Below are 16,409 nucleotides of genomic sequence, written 5' to 3' on the forward strand. Positions count from 1 at the left end.
AGATAAACATCTGGTACAAATAAATACAGTTAATTTTAAAAAGTGCAGTCTTAAATGTTTCCATTGGTTTTCTAGGCAGAAAAGTTTCCAGGAGAATATGAATTTATTTCTAGTGTGAACTGGCTACAAGCTCATTGTTACATTAAGGGATTACTTTGCTTAGACCTTCTCTTGGCTGTTCCTCTGGTGATGGACAATATCAGTAACTACAATACAACAAAGAGAATGCTACAATTTGTCAGGGCACTTAACTGTCTACACATTGACTGTGAGGACAGGTGCTGTCAGATACTACACTGGTATACTTCTTGGAGTCTATTATAAAATCTCTATTTTTATGACACAGTTAATTTCAGTTTCCTCCCTGGTGAGTGTACTGAAATAATCATTGTAAGATTAAAAAAAAGTCCTTTTATCCCCTAGAGATTTATATCTAAGATGTAGCATAATCACAGAAGGAACTGCTGATTACACAATGAACTGAACACCACAGTGAGTACAAAGCCAAATATAAAGAGGACGTTGTATTCACTAGGCCAGGGGACTGCAATTTGTCCAAAAGTCATGCAAAATTTAAGTTTTGAATGTATTTATCACCTGCCATTGAGTTAATAAAAGCAGCTAATATAACTTCTGAATTGCTGGAATTGCACCAGGACTCTTTTCAGGGTGTTTCCTGTGCACTACTGAAGAGCAGTTCATGTTCTCAGGTACCTCATGTTACAGATGTGCTGCTGCTGAGTCAAGACACGGAGCTGCTTGAAACAGAACAGGTGCACAGCGACATTCCCAGGCAAGTCTTATTTTTCCTAAAGCCCTGGCTCACACCTAGACACAGGTTTGAAACTTGATGAAAAGGCAGAGCTGTTTTATGTAACTTACCTTTACTAGAACACAGCCATCTTGATAGTGGGACCTTGGAAAATGCTAAAGATAGATTCTGAAAATGTTAGGCTTTGTGTTTTCTCAGATCAGTGCATTCACGTAAGCAGTACGATAAATGATATAATTGTTAGATGTGATGATTGTTTAGTAATTAAATATAATTATTATATAATCATAGGAAGAATCATGAGAAACTACACTGGGAACTTAAGAGAGCTATGTTTAGCTAAAAATCTATGTATACAATAGAACAATATAAGTTTAATAATTAACATGTAAGTTATATAACGATAGAATATAAAAACCTGTTCCTCTTCAATGTATGGTGGGATCAGATCTGAGGCGAAAGCGCCCCTGATTGCCAGAGCTCTTAATAAAAGCACCTACATATAATTGCCTGTGTGATTATATGTCCCCGCACGCTAACAATCTTGTTCAAGAATCATGCAGTTTTATCATTTAAAGTACCATAGGAACTTGAGGGAAAAAATGGGTGAATGTGAGCCATGAATCAGGCACAATTTCAATTCCAAACGATTTTCAAATCTTTTAAAAACGATTAATTACACATTCTCTCTCCCTCTAATACAATAAATTATGGGGTTTTTAATTAGCCTTGTGTTTTTAGCATCTAAATGTTTAAGAAACAATAGTTATTCCTCTGTTTATCCATTATGAATATAGCTCATTCTGATTTGGAATACAGCTACTCTAGGTGAAGCTGTCAAAGTGCATGAAAGAACATTTAAGACATTTTAGTGCCAGTGCTACAGTGTACAGTATGCATTTGACTTGAAGACTATGCACAACTTATTCCTTTGATTACTGTATCTAACCTCAAAATTAAATGGACCAAACTGGCTACAGCAGATTTGCTTACAAAACAAAACCCTCAATTCAAACCCAGTAGAAATACTATCCTTCCCTTCCAAACCTGCATAAAATCCTGTCCACCCTTCACCAATTGTAAATTCAGCTTGAAGTTACTGACCTAACCTTGGTCTTTTCCCCATTTGTATTTCTTACATGAATTTACAATAGAAATGGTGCAAAATAGCAAGACCTGTTGAATAGGCAGAAAGGACTTCAAACTTTAATCTGATTGGTTTAATTTTTTTTTAGCATGAGGAAAAAGAATAAAGTTACAAGATTCTTTTAATATTTTCACAATGTTAAACTAAAACTGAGCTCTAGGCTACATGTGTAAGTAAATCTAGAACACAAAAGGGTTAAATAAGATCTTCTTTTAAGATACAAGAACTTAAGCTTTCTTTACGTTTAACAAACTTCACAGAACAGATACTGCAAAGGAACAACCCCCTCCCCAACTTTTTGTTTAAAGTGAACATTGTCCATAATTCACATGAACTTTAAGTAGTGTCCTCTCAAGAGCCACCTTGAAACCATCTGTGCACTTGTAACGAGATTAAAGAGAATATTAAGGAGGGACAAAATAGCATCTTCAGTATTAATGCAGAAAAGTCTTGTGTATCAATCAGAATGCCCATCAAATGCTAGGATAGGATTTTGTAGGAAAAGAAAGTGCGTATCACAGCAGCTGCCAAAATCCATGTTTTTGTTAAACTCCTCATGGCAAATGTAAATAATATCCTTGGACAGTCCCTCTCACCAGGACCACTTCCTGAAAATGTAGCCCATTACAGAAGCTTTTGCTGCTGGTTCATATTCTTGAATAAGAACAAAGAGAAAAAAACCAGCTTGCCTTCCAGACAGCTTGCATTTATAACGATGGGACACTTCTGATTTGCTTAATGGTTAATGCCAATACAGTCAGATGCTGAATGTGTGTGTGGAGAAACATATATATATGTGTGTGTATATATATATGTATTCTTTTTTTCATTAGTTGTCTAATTGTTAAATGTACCTAACTGGCTACCAAAGTAACAGTATAATTTGGCCTATAAGGAGTTAATTACCTGTAACAAGTAGAATGGAGGATGACTCATACAAGCTGGGGTTTTCCAAGTGACAGGTTACTTCACCCCCAATGTTTCACATCTGCCCAGTATTTGAAGATGAGACAAAGTCGATCCCTCCCTCAGGTTTTCTTACAAATGTACCCATTGTTAATAACTCACTAATCGACTGTGAAGTTAAACTCACTCAGGATTAAGCTGGGCGACATGGGCACGAATCACTTTTACCTGCAGAAGCCCTGTGTGCAGCAGGAGACAGCCTGGTTATGGTGTTTGCTTTTATGCTTCCAAAGTGGCAAAGCTGGTGCGGCTCGGCTCAGCTCAGCGTGACACACCGTAACACAGAACCAAGGCTCTGACCAGATCCAGGTCATGCATTCACATCCACTCGCTATACTCACTTTGTGGGCAAGCATTTTCCTGGGCGCGTTCAGCTGCATAGAAGGAGGGCTGGTGGAGCCCCTTTGATTATCTCATTGACACTCTGAACGTGAGGAACACGAACTCACTCTGACAAAGGGCGTTTGTTTTACAGGTTGTTCCCCAATACTGTTACTGAATTCCGTTTGCTACAAAATGTCCTTTTTTCCCCAATATGTAAGTCTAGCTACAGAAAGTCAGTCTGTAGAATCCAGCCATGGCTACTGTGCTGTGAATTAGCCTTATTTGATCAATTATCAGATACCTGCACTTAGCAAAAGGCAAACAAGAGCCAATCAGGTTTCGGCCAGTGGGAATGGCTGCACTGCTCAAGGTATGTGGAATCTGTTCACACAACGCATAGAATCTCTGTGGATGCCATGTAAAAAGTTATGCACCATTTACTGCTCCAGGATGGAGTTGGCTTTAAAGAGAGATCATAATTTAACAGAGAAGAAAGAAAAAAAAGAAGGAAAAAAAAAAACAAACCCTGATAGGTTCTTTATAGTAAGATACATATAAAAATTTTTCATAAGAATCTCTGTTCCCCTTTCTTTTTGGCTTCCTGGGAAGAACCGGAAAGGTGTTCCTGCCCCAACAGAATCCCTGATGCTGGTGACACTGCCTAACTCAAAAGCCACATGCGATGAAGGCACGAGTGACCAGTCAGGTCTTCTGGGCTTAAGCAGCTGCAGTTGCTGCTCTGAGTAGTATTTCACCTCCTCAGGATTCAGTAGCAGTGAAGAGGTGAAAGGCTGCACATTAAACAGTTTGTCCGAAAGCCATGTGCATAGCAAACTTTTTTTTACACCAGCTTCTATACAACTATTTGTTTTAACTCTGCAGCTGGAATGTTTCCAGCATAAGGCTTTTAGAGTGACTCCAGCAATAACAGAAGCCTTTGGATTTTTCTTGCTTTGTTTAAATCCACTAGCCATACTCAAAAATAATATTTCTTCATGTTTTATTTTTATACGGTGGCTAGCAGGCACCTTAGTAACCAGCCAGAGATAGATTTCAACCACCATCAATCCCTAAACTACAGTACCAGGACGGTTGGCTAAAGGAAGGAAACTGATTGGCTGTAGTCTGAAACTTGCCTAGTACAAGGTGTCTGGCTGACTTTGTCCTAAATAAGGCTAACATTAGTGAACTAAGAGAACAGCATTTGGTTGCAGTCTTGCACTCAGGAACATCCTTCGCCAATGCGTTGGCAAGATCTCCCTACTTTCCGATCCAGTTTCACCATTTTCATGATGGCCTCCTCGCGTCCGCGGCCCATGTGGTCAAACGTGCAGTCGTGCTGTTCGGGCAGGCGGTGCAACATGCAGAACACGTAACCTGCCAGAGGGAGACAGGAGACACGGTTAGGGACTGCTTACACAGGTGGCATCTCACTTGAACCACGAGTAACCCCCCTCTACTAGGGGATTACTCGGTTCTCAAAAAGTCTCACCAGTTTAAAGCTTTTACTTATTTTCTTACAGGGTAACAAATATTTGATAATTTAGTGCCTTTTGCTGAGAATTTATCAATACAGTACCAAAGCTCAAGTCATAGAAGATTTATGACTTTTTTGCCATCCTCTCATCCTCTACAGGAAACCTCCAAAATCATCTAGGCTACCTATGTCTACATAGTAACTAAGCTAATGCTTTTGGGTTTTAATCACCTTTGCTGAAATCTTTCCTACTTTTGAGTGGGCTTTGTTGTCATTTCTGAAACTCACACCTATGGTACTCTAGGGTGAGCTCCCAAGCAGATTTTCAAGTCAGAACTGTTAAATTTAAGCACCTTTCTTCCTCCTCACTGCCAGTGTTGGCAGTGATGGCCGGAGAGTTCACTGCTCCTTTGCTATCCCGGTCTTCAGAAGCTTCTCCCCACGAACCATTCTGTCACTAACCACAGGGGGGGACAGGCATTTGTCACAGGGACATGGCATACCACTTCACTCTGTAGCTAAGAAGTTGAGGTTATTGTCTCTTTGTCTAAAGCTCCTCAATGTTAGCTTTCCAGGAAGCATGTGACTTAGAAACATGCCAAGACTTTTCCCTGCAGGTGAGGAGGGCATCTGCCACAGCCACCACTTTCTAGTCTACAAAGGAAATCAGCTTTTTCCTTCTTTGTCCCTAACACTTTGTAACAGTAAAGAAACTGTCTCAAATTTCCCACCTCCAAAATGAATGTAAAATAGCAGTGGATGCTACAGGAGGGAGAAGTCACACAGATACAGGGCCCACCAGTCCACTGTATACCAAACCAAGTATGGTTCATGTAATATTGCCTATGCTGGGATATTTTTCCTGCCTGATGGTGCAAAGACTAACACTCTGCCTCTTACTTGAAAGCTTTACATGACTGCTACTCCTTAAATGCTCAGAAGATATTCAACCCACAAAATTATAATATTTGAGAGATGGAAAAGGATAAAAATGAGTGAGTGAATGATTGGGGAGTGTTTTGTGCATATACACAAACACACGTATATATGAGAATATGTGTGTGAAGTAAGTTAAGTTCCTGGACTATAAGATATCAATTGCTGGAGAGAACAACTTGCTATCTTTATATTAGAGTGATTGTTAAGAAAACAGAGAGGGGAAAAGTGTCATACATGGAATTATTTTTAAAAAGTGAAGAAAAATTGATTTATCTTTGCTCTTTGTTTCAGTAGCACCAGGCTATGAAAAGACGCAGCTATTATCTGTGTCTGGCTTTGAAGCCCAGTTCTAGGAACAAAGCCAAAAGGACAAGTTTTCCGTATTGGTATGTATAATTCAGAAATATGTATGGAAACATGCAGATTGAATTGCTATGTATCTCACCCCTTGTGATCATTGCCTCCACTTCAATCTCAGTCTGGGTCATACCACACACAAATGTGACAAATATCTTTCCTGAGGTGCCAAAAATTCAAGGTCTGATTGTTAAAATGAAAATATCCCTGGACTATAGTGCCAATACTGAACAGGCATTTCACTCAGTTCTCTCTCACAGAAAGTAGGGTCTGAAGGCTTCCCTTATTTCTTGAAATAAGATATCAAATTGCTGAACCAAAGTCCACTGCAGGTATAAGAATCATAAATACCTACCTGGATGAGCTCAAAAATCAAGTTCATCATCTCATCTGCAATGAATGTCTAAGAAGGAGACGTAAGACACAAAGATATGGATTGGGCAGGAGGTGTATCAGCCCCTTCTAAATAAAAACTTGTTTTAAATCCTGGCAGTTTTACAGATCCTTTCCAAATGTTTAACAAGCATATGCAGAAATGCCATCTAATGTTACCGAAAAGAAGTCTTGAAAATTTATACCATTTTCTGCACTGCTTCACCAAGACCCTTTGACAATTCTGTAAATGCATTAAGGAAGTTCATATGCCACATGATTTATCACTTTTGAACATGACCTTTCAATTGTCCCATTTCTTCCCCTTCTACAAAGCCTCATGCAGACCAGCACAGCTTCATGATATTCCTTTAATCTTTTTCTGTTCATCAAGAATTTTTTTATGCATTCTTGAACAAAGTTTCAGTAACTGTCCACAAAAAAATGGCAAGTGATTTTCATTTTTCCCAGAGTATGGGAATAGTATGTCTAATTTCAGCAACTAAGTGATCTAAACCTGTTATTAATATATGCATATATATATATTTAAATATGCACTGCTAATTAGAACAGATAGTATCTAATGAAAGAATACCCAAGCTCATTTTGAATGTTACGAAAATAGTTCTGCATATATTGGCTGATTCATGGAATGGGTCTTAGTCTGGTTGAATTAGCAATTCAGATCTCCTGGAAGCTCCATTTCCAAAAAGAGAATTCAGATCTTTAGTATCATTGCTACAAATGTGGAAGTCACTTTAAAGATTGGAATTTGTTTTTTTGTAGGTTTTATTTAAAATTTAAAGGCCTTTAAAACACTGTTATTCAGCAACTAACTGAGTGACACTAGTTCTGAACATTTTTTCATTAGTTCAGAATGGGTATATTCAATTAGGTTATTACTGGTGTATTCACTCCTTGTTTCTTCAATGGTTTGAAAATCAGAAGGGACACTCTGTGCTCTGCACGTGCACAAATGCCTGAGCTGCATCAAGGCCATCAGATATTACAGCAGTTCTATTACTGACTTGTGTGTACTGGGGCAGAAGGCCAACAGATGCATCTGTATTTTGATCCCTAATGCCAACCCATATTTAGAGGTGAAACCTTTTCTCCTGAGAACTCTGCTTCTATGGTTATAAAGCAGGTTAGATGAATGAACTCCTGCAGTGTATATGCTGTTAAGTTCATTATGGGATGGTATCAAATACAGGTTGTTTCTCGTAAAGGAATTTACTGCAGAAATGCTTCTTTTTAGCACACTATAACTAAAAGCCAAAACAAATAACTAGTGTAAAGAGCATTGCAAAAGGGAATCCATCTGCCAACTGAAGTTCATTTGCCCAAGTCATCAACCTAAAACATGCCAGACCTCCACTCCCAGTGCAGAAGATTTCAATCTAGTAAATGTAATAATACATCTCACAGCTCTGCAATTGTTTTCTGATGTTAGAAGTAAACTATGAATCACCCACTCCCCAGGTCTCTAATGCAAACATCTTGGAAAAACATTATATAGTGCCTCAAAACATTTTTGCTCCTCTGAGCACCACAGAAACTTCTACAAAATACATCATAAAAAAAATTCACTTCCATTTCACCAGAGCAAAAATGGCTAAAGCCATAAAGCAGAGCACCATCCCTGCATTACAGAGGAGTCACTCAAAGGAAGCCCAAGACTGCACACCAGCAACTATGAAGCTGCTTTCATCGTTCCTGAGGAACCTGATGGGAAAGGGATATTGGAGAGAACAGAAAACAGACTAAGCTTCCATATTCCAGACCAGAGAGTTATCACAGACCTACAGCATGCTGTGTGTGGGTAATGAAAAACAACTGCCTTTTTTTCATTGCTACACTCAAGAGCCCTGGTACATTTTTGAGTTACTGAAGGCTGAGCCGTTCAAGTATCACTGCTGACATGGAAAGGCAAAGCCCTTCATTACCCAGTACCATCAATCATCTTAATTGTTCACTCTAGACATTTATCCTTTCATTGCAGGCACCAACTGCTCTGAAGGTTTAGCCTTCTATGCTACAGTGAACCCTTCTGATACATTCAAAGAAACTCCCACTGGTAGGTAAAAGAAAGTGAAGTAACATCACCATAAAACCCTGAGCTTCTGATACTTAAAAATCATCTTACCTATCCATTAGGATCAGTATTTATTATTTTCATTCCCAAGTCAACAGGCAGAAGTTCAGAACTGTCAGAACTTGCAGCTTACACCATTTCCAAATTTCATTTCATAAATAACCTATGTTTGTATAGAGCCCTATACAAAGCCTATTCAAAAGCAGTCCTAGTAATGACACAGACATAATCCTGTGCAGAATTCTGTGCTGTGTGCTTTGACTTCACATTCTTCACAAGATATTTTACTTCTCTTGCAAATTTGAAATTTTAATCAACAGATGTTCAAACAGAATTTAAAAATACCTTGTGACTTAAGAGTTGAAGATACTGCAAAAATTCTCTACCAAAGGTTAGAAGCAAACTGTGTAAGATTAGAAGAAAACTAAATACAGCCAAGGTATTATCTAACAAGGTATTGCATGAGTCTACAAGCAGATTTCTGTTCAAGAACAGATTTTAACATCTCTTTAAACAAAACATATCTGCAGGCTATCACACAGCACAGCCAAACCAGGCAGATGAGCCAGCAGAGAAGATCAGCTCATGCTGCTGCATTGTTCAAAACAACTCCACACCATTCACGCCCAAAACAACATTTATGCATCTCCCCCATAGCCCTTCCAACTGGAAAGATGATCTAATGTGTTGCAAATTATACTAACAATAAAACTGTTTATAAGTAAGTGTGGAAAGGAATGTTTTGGTTTTTTTTAAAGACATGAAATAGGCAAGAAATTACTGGAAGAGCAGAACAATAGCTACCAAGACACAAAGCAAGATCCTAAAGGCTTCAGCACCTGAGAAGTGCAGTATGACCCAGCATTCTCCCCTGTGTTCTGGAGGCTGTTTAGCAAGAACACACAGTAATGGAAAGATGGGACTGTGCGCTGTAGTCCAGCCAGGCAAAGCTTCCAGGGCAGCTCGACGCACTGCGTAAGCAATAGAAATATATTCCAGTTTGCTGGTAGCTGGTATTATTCTCTTTTAGACAGCTCCATTCTTGCACCTACTCTAATTATCTCTCCTCTCTGTTCTGTGGGAATGCTCTGCACTAGCATTGTCAGCTTTCATTACACAACTCAAGGAAATTTCAGGTTTACTGACATTTTCTGTATAACCAAACCAAATTTCACAAAGCTAAACAACGAGGTTTTGGAAATAAGTGAACTAAACTCTCCTGTTTCTCTTTCCCAGCTTTGTAAGTTGACATGGACTTTGACAAAGTGATGAGTACCTCAGAATAACTTGGCTGGGAATCTTGTCATTCATTTCCAAGGGGAAAGAGGAGCACGTCACAGTATGATGAAGCTTTTTAATCAGACAGATGTACTTATTAAAAGTCCACAAAATTGAGGTAGTCCTTTCTATAATTTCCACTCCAATTTGAGTGGATGAGGAGTGTTAACCTCTAGGTGCTCAAAGTTAGAAGTCTCTAAATATCAAGGCACATTGTCTTAAGCACTGCCCTCTCAAAGCACTTCAGTTCCATGAATCTTCACAAACAGCACACAGCTGTAAAAGGTTCACAAAACATACAGGAGGATGAAGTGTACTTTTCCTATTTACTTATTTTTCTAACCATTTGCTATGATCATTGCACAACTTAATTTACAATATTTTCTTCTTCATACAGATCATTGATACCTACTCACAACTACCAAAATGATCAATAGCTGAATCAAAGAGAGGAAAAGGAAAGAGGTGGCGTAAGACACCTTAGAATGTTTCTTTTACTTTGGCAATCTGTCCCTGGGACTGGATGGGCACTCTGGGACTTCCCTCCTGCTCTCAGTCAGTTGATAATCTCAGGTTTCATGCTGGAAGCATATAGCTCTGTGATATCTCTGGTGCTACATAAGAGTGTTCATGAGAGCCTACAGATTCATTTTGTATTTCTACTACTGGTTTTATACTTAGGAGAAAAAAAGGAATAAGAATTTTTTTTCTGTTCTTCCTCTATTTTGGTCTCTGCCATAAAGAGGGTAAAGCAATGTGCATTAGAGACAGAAAAAGCATTTGTGGAAAGGACTGCCCAAGAAGTGAATGGAAGAAGTGAGGACATAAATGAATGAAAGAGAGAGGACATAATACTGTAACAGCCACTGGACAGGTAAATATTCTGCAAGAATTCTTCCAACTGCAAGGAAAAGACTGTATTTCCAAGTTGGGTCATATATAACCTGTGTTTCAAAGTTGTTTTCTGTCTATTTCCTTTAAGATCACAAGCTTGGGAAGCTGCTTTAGGGAGCACACAAGAAATGCAGTTTGGCACTGTGGAGACCCTGCAAACAAAATGTGTTTTATCCCAGTTCGTGCTAATTTCAAATACACTTTCCTATTTATCTGACTACTTGCACAGAAAGATGTCAAACTATTTTTTCCTACATTGAACATGACAGGTTTTAAACAGAGAATTCATATCACTTCAGGACAGAGCAATAAATGTTTTGGATCAACAATTCTTGGAATTGTTGATTTGAATTTTTTGGATTTGTTGATTTGAATTTTTTGAATTGTTGACTGGGAATTTTTTGGATCAACAATTCTTAAGGAGGTTCTACACAAGGCACTACTCTATTCCTTGTTTTTTGAACTAAGAAGAACAACTCAAAGTTTCCCTGTTTCTTTGAAGACACTGTATTTGGAGTGGAAAAAATTAAGATATGGATCTCTTCTAGACTTGATTCTTAACTTCTGCTGTAGTGAACACTAATCCCAGAGAAGTAGGGAAAATGTTTAGGAACAGAGCTGAGGTTTTCAGGAAATTATTTCTGAATTTCAAATAATCCCTAATCAAAGTCAAAGTCATAAATACAGCACATCTACTTTGTAATAGTAAGTTGCCATTAACAAATGTTTGCTATGGGTCAAGTCTGACTGACTGAGTACTGCAGGTCTCTAGTCAAGATTGTGTCCCAGTTCCATCACGCACCAGAAGAAGATGGTGGTTAAAGAATTTGATTTGGACCAGATATTTTTCTTCTGTACAGAACTCATGCATTTGAGAGTAAACACTTCCACATCACAACTTCTTCACCCACAATAGATTTGTAAGTTAAGGCTGTTATCTACTGGGGACAGACTATCAGAACAATTCAGGTCCAGGAATACTCCCACAGATACACCATGCAATCAATACTCACTTCTAAAGTGCTTTATACCTCAGAGGTCACTGACTTACCCAGTGGTGACAATGGCATCTGTAGGCTCCCCTTCTGACCTTATACACTGTCCCTGGCTTTTGGTCTCAGCTTTCACCCACAGCAGTCAGGCACAAGCCGCAGCTGCGACACCACAGCCTCACTCTCCAGCCACCACAACTGTTGGGTCACTGCTCTTGTGTAATCTCTGCAGAACTGGGCTCTGGTCCCAGTTCATCTGTGATAAAGATGCAACTTCCCAGAAATTAGTATTTTAATTTTTCATGTAATCTGTTGATATAACTGGAAGAAACATTTTTCACCAAAGACTTGTGTGATTGTTGAAACACAAAGGCAGGGAAAAAAACTCCCAAATAATCAAAACTGGTTAAAGTTTAATTTAACAAGAGAATATTTGGAGAAACCATTTTGCTCCAAACAACTTACAGCATCAAGTGAGGTATCAGATAATGAACATAAATGATGGAACTTTTTTGAAGGAGGGGAAAAGTAAGGTTCAAAATTAAAAGTTTAGACTTTAGGTAGATGAAGAGTTTCCTTATTTAAACAATTGTGTGATTTTGCAATGGCACATTCAAGAGGAATTAGTATCACTGCTACACTTGTAAAAGGAATATTCATTGCCACATTTGCATGACCAAGAACACACTGAAATAATACTGCACCTCCCAAATCATTCCTAGTTTCACAAGGCTATGTGGGAAAATGAATCCAAAGAACAGAATGCACAGTAAAAAAAAACAGAATTATGTCAAAAAGGCCTCCTAGTGTCCAAGGCAGCTAATGAAGTAGAGGTAACCTGTACTAACGGGTTACACTATCACAAATGTTAGTAGTGCTATAAAATTAGATCTTCCATGGGTTATACCAGCTTATCAAGAAGCATTTGTTTCAACATATTTAGATTTGAGCAATAGACTCTCTAGATTTGAGCGGTGTGAAACCTTAATTAAAGTGTCCTGAGAAATGGCAGGTGGATGACAGAGCTCTCCTAAGGTCAGAGCTGGGACTTGTGCAATATTTAACACTTTAAAAAGAGCTGTGTGAGCTTTAGTACTTCCAGAATTCTCTACACCAAACCCACCTGAGCTTATACACTTCTCCCAGAAGCTAAGGATTTAATTAAAAGCTGAAGTGTACCCAGAAAGTTAATTAAAATAGCAAGCAATACCTAGTGATTCAATAATGTATGTGCGTAATTTTGTTTAGCCCAGTGAAAATGCAGGAAAGGTAAGGCTACTAATAAAGAACCGGAATGAATAATGAAAGGGTCTGTACTAACATCCAGTATGTGTGGCATTAATTGTAACAGTTCTCCTGATCCTGCATGTATTTTGACTTCATCACATGCTGAATACAATTGCAGGTTTGACTTTCAGTCTATTTCCTGAGTTGTATTACTTATGTCCTGAGTTTCGGTAGAGGTTGCACCATAGTGATCTACAGTCTGAGAGCAGCTAGGCTGGCTGGCCAAACAAGAAAAATGCAGCTCTACTTCTTTCAAACCTAAATAAAATGTGTTTTATGTCTTCATTCCTTATTTACACCTTCTGTTCAGGGTCTCTTAGATTACACCTTCTGCTCCATGCGAGTTTTCTGTTACTATAGCCTCTTGCAATCTATGTCAAGAGTAATTCTTCTTCTAATCACAGGAAAACAGAGCTCCATTCAGAAGTCTAATTTACACCACAAAGGAAAACAAATGCTTAGAGCAATGTACATTTCCACTATTCCCTTTTTTTTTTTCTCTTTTGGTGTAGACTTACAAAACATTCCTGGCTCTTGCTTATTCAGAATATGGCAGGACCCTCATACATGACTTGTGCCTGTAGCTTGCAACACTTTCATCAACTCAGGAATGTTTAACAGCTCTGAACACCTCTGAAGGTATTTGCATTTCAATACATATAAAGAAAGATACAGTAAATAAATATATTACCTTTAAAAACTTACTAAATACTCGTATGTAATTATAATATCCATTCATGCAGTTTCTCAGCTCTTGAAACTTTCCTCCAAGGCCAGTGATACTTAATACTAAAAGGCCCTGACACAGACTAATACGATTCTTTTTACTTTTGTGAACTGATGCACATTGATCTCAATGCCATTTCCTTAGGACATCAATATCCTTAGAACATCCACATCAACTAGTCTCAAGTCTCAGTACCTACCTTTAACACCTTGTTATAACTGAATTATGTAATTTAGGACCACAGGTGGTATTTTCCTCTAAGATAACATTTTATTTAAGGGCACTCGTTAGGGGAAAAATACTCTAGCTCCTGGAAAGAATTCTGACTTTTCAAGCAAATTTAGACAATTCCTTTCAATTATTCTTTTTCTCCTCCCAGTTCTGGTGCAGCAGTTGTGGCTATGTTCTTTCCCCACTTCTTCCTGTGAATATCTTAGACTTTCATCAACAAAATTCACATTCCTCCCTACCTAAGCCTTACCTTGTGGTCAGTTAACTAGCTGGTAATGTTTCTTCAGGATTAATCAGATTATTATAGCATATTTTTGGGCCTTCTGTGTCTACTTCAAATATCAAATAGTAGTAGAATCAGTACTTTTGTGTACAGCTGTTTGTTAACATATGGACAACCATGTTTGAATTATTTTTAAGGGTGACTTATCTGTCCTTTTTTCTTAAGAAAAAATGACTCAGAAACTGAGCAAATACTTCCCTAAAGGTACTGGAAAAGATATGAGATAGTCTTAGATAGATTTTTATGTTCAAGTTCACTAGACCATGTGTCTCTTGTGCATACAAGACAATTAAAAAATTGCATCATCTTTCTCTTTATGGATACACTTCATTCTTCTGTAACTACAATACAGGTATGTAGGGAAAAGATTTAATGTGGCACGCCTACAAAATGCTGATTTTTCACCCAGTACTGCAGTTTCCATTTGAAAACCCCAGAAGGTTATATACTGATGGACTTACCACATCAGTAATGTCAAAATAAAACCACTTTATGTTTTTAGAAGGAACAGCCTAAGTTGTTTTACTGAAGGAGAACTTGGGGACTTAGGAGATGAGCAGCCTATTTCAATTACATGGACTGATTGGGACTACAGGAAGGCAAGGAACAGGCTCAGTACATATTACTAAATCAACACTGCAAAACTTTTGGTAGCACAAATAGAAGAAATCAAAATCAGCACATCCTGTAAGAAACCCATGTTAATTGAACAAGCTGGAGAATTATACTGGAGCCTCTTCAAACAATATTTCATGATTCCTAATTATAAGGAGCATGAACTCCATTAACACTTTTAAAGCTGTGGACAGCTTTTCTGAAACTTAGACACTAAAGCATTTTTCTGGGTCCTTCACTTGGAGTCTATGATGCACCAATTAATCAACTACTTCTTCAATTCCAGTACTTTCAGAATACATATTAGAAAAAACCAACATTAGTTAACAGCTCCTATTCCCCATCAATTAAACTGGAGTCTAGGAATAACATCTTCATAAAATACAACAAAACAAACCCCCCTCCGCCCTCTGAGTTCAAGTTCAAACTTCAATAGACTTTGTGTTTTGTTGGGTATTTTTTTAATACTTGCAGCAATATAAGGTAAGATGCTGGACATTCCTGAAACGGCTGAAGCAAAAGAACTATTCTGGGAGCAACTCTCTTAGGAGAACAGCCAACACAGGACAGCTGAATGTGGCACATCTTACAGGCTGACAGTAAGACTTGCCCGGGCTGTAGTAACCATTCACTAATAAGATTTATTTTCATACTTCTTACTGAACTGTCTGACTCATACTCTCCAGAAGCACTGTGCATATTTCATTTTAATCAATGGAAGTACATCTGTTATACCAAGACAGAATCATGCCCTGAAGCCATTTTGGCTTGTACCAGATAAACCTTATCCATCTAGAAAATGAATTTACCAGCACAATTACAAATTCTCCTCCACAGAAAAAGGTTCCATGGAAATGGAACTATGATTTAATATTTGACCAAGTTTTAAGAGAAACATTAGTTTCAATACATGTTTGACAACTTTGTATAAAGATGGAGCAGCTTATCTATTCAAATTTGTTTCCTTTTTCCTGTCTTTCTGAAGATTATTTCTAAATTAACTGAGTAAATCAAATCACTCCAAATTTATTTTGGCACAATCCAAACAAGTGCTTCATCTCCTGTGTTTATGGACCAGCAGTTCTGTTATCCAAGTTAAGAATCTGCAGCTGCTTTTCTTCCACTTTTTTGATTACTCAATGACAGTGAGACTTGCTGCCATTTTATCTGTAAGTACAGTCTCAGTTGTGTGGATGTATTTTGTTTCTGCTAGTGCTTGATACAAGTCTGTTTTTCTCCCCCTCTTATCCTTGTGCTTAGACCAAAACAAAACAAACCAACAGTAACACCAAGAAAAGAATTTCAAGAGATTGTTATAGATTTATACAGAACTAAATGAAAAACAGGGATGTGAAAAATAAGCACAGTAACTAGGAAGGAAATTTATGCCCTTCTAAAGGAGCAGGCTGTGGTGGGCCATGTGCTCCACCCTCAATTCCAGGTGCTCAGCACCCCAAGGTGGCTCTCTGGCTGAGTTGCAAAGCTTGACTCTTGTTTCCTGGCTCAGTCTTACTGCTGTAGAGGCCACTTGTGAACTGCATCCCTTCCAATCAAAAAGCAGACAAACATCAGTACTTGCCAACATCTCACAAATTAAAATTGCAAACCACCACATTCTGCCTTCACCTCTGCCTGAGATTAGTGCTCACAGCA

General features: G+C 38.2%; 1 protein-coding gene across 2 annotated transcripts in view; it reads right to left on the reverse strand.

The window, feature by feature from the left end:
* Window positions 1-1,956: 1,956 nt before the first annotated feature.
* The window catches only part of ZFAND3 (zinc finger AN1-type containing 3), a 134,388-nt gene continuing 119,935 nt past the window's right edge, over window positions 1,957-16,409 (reverse strand). For both annotated transcript variants that reach the window (XM_030945297.1, XM_030945298.1), the window contains one exon: window positions 1,957-4,586. In XM_030945297.1, coding sequence (XP_030801157.1) covers window positions 4,432-4,586 — 155 coding nt within the window. In that variant the 3' untranslated portion in view covers window positions 1,957-4,431. The remainder of the gene's footprint in view (window positions 4,587-16,409) is intronic.

This window comes from Camarhynchus parvulus, chromosome 3 (assembly GCF_901933205.1).
Source record: "Camarhynchus parvulus chromosome 3, STF_HiC, whole genome shotgun sequence".
NCBI classification, from domain to species: domain Eukaryota; kingdom Metazoa; phylum Chordata; class Aves; order Passeriformes; family Thraupidae; genus Camarhynchus; species Camarhynchus parvulus.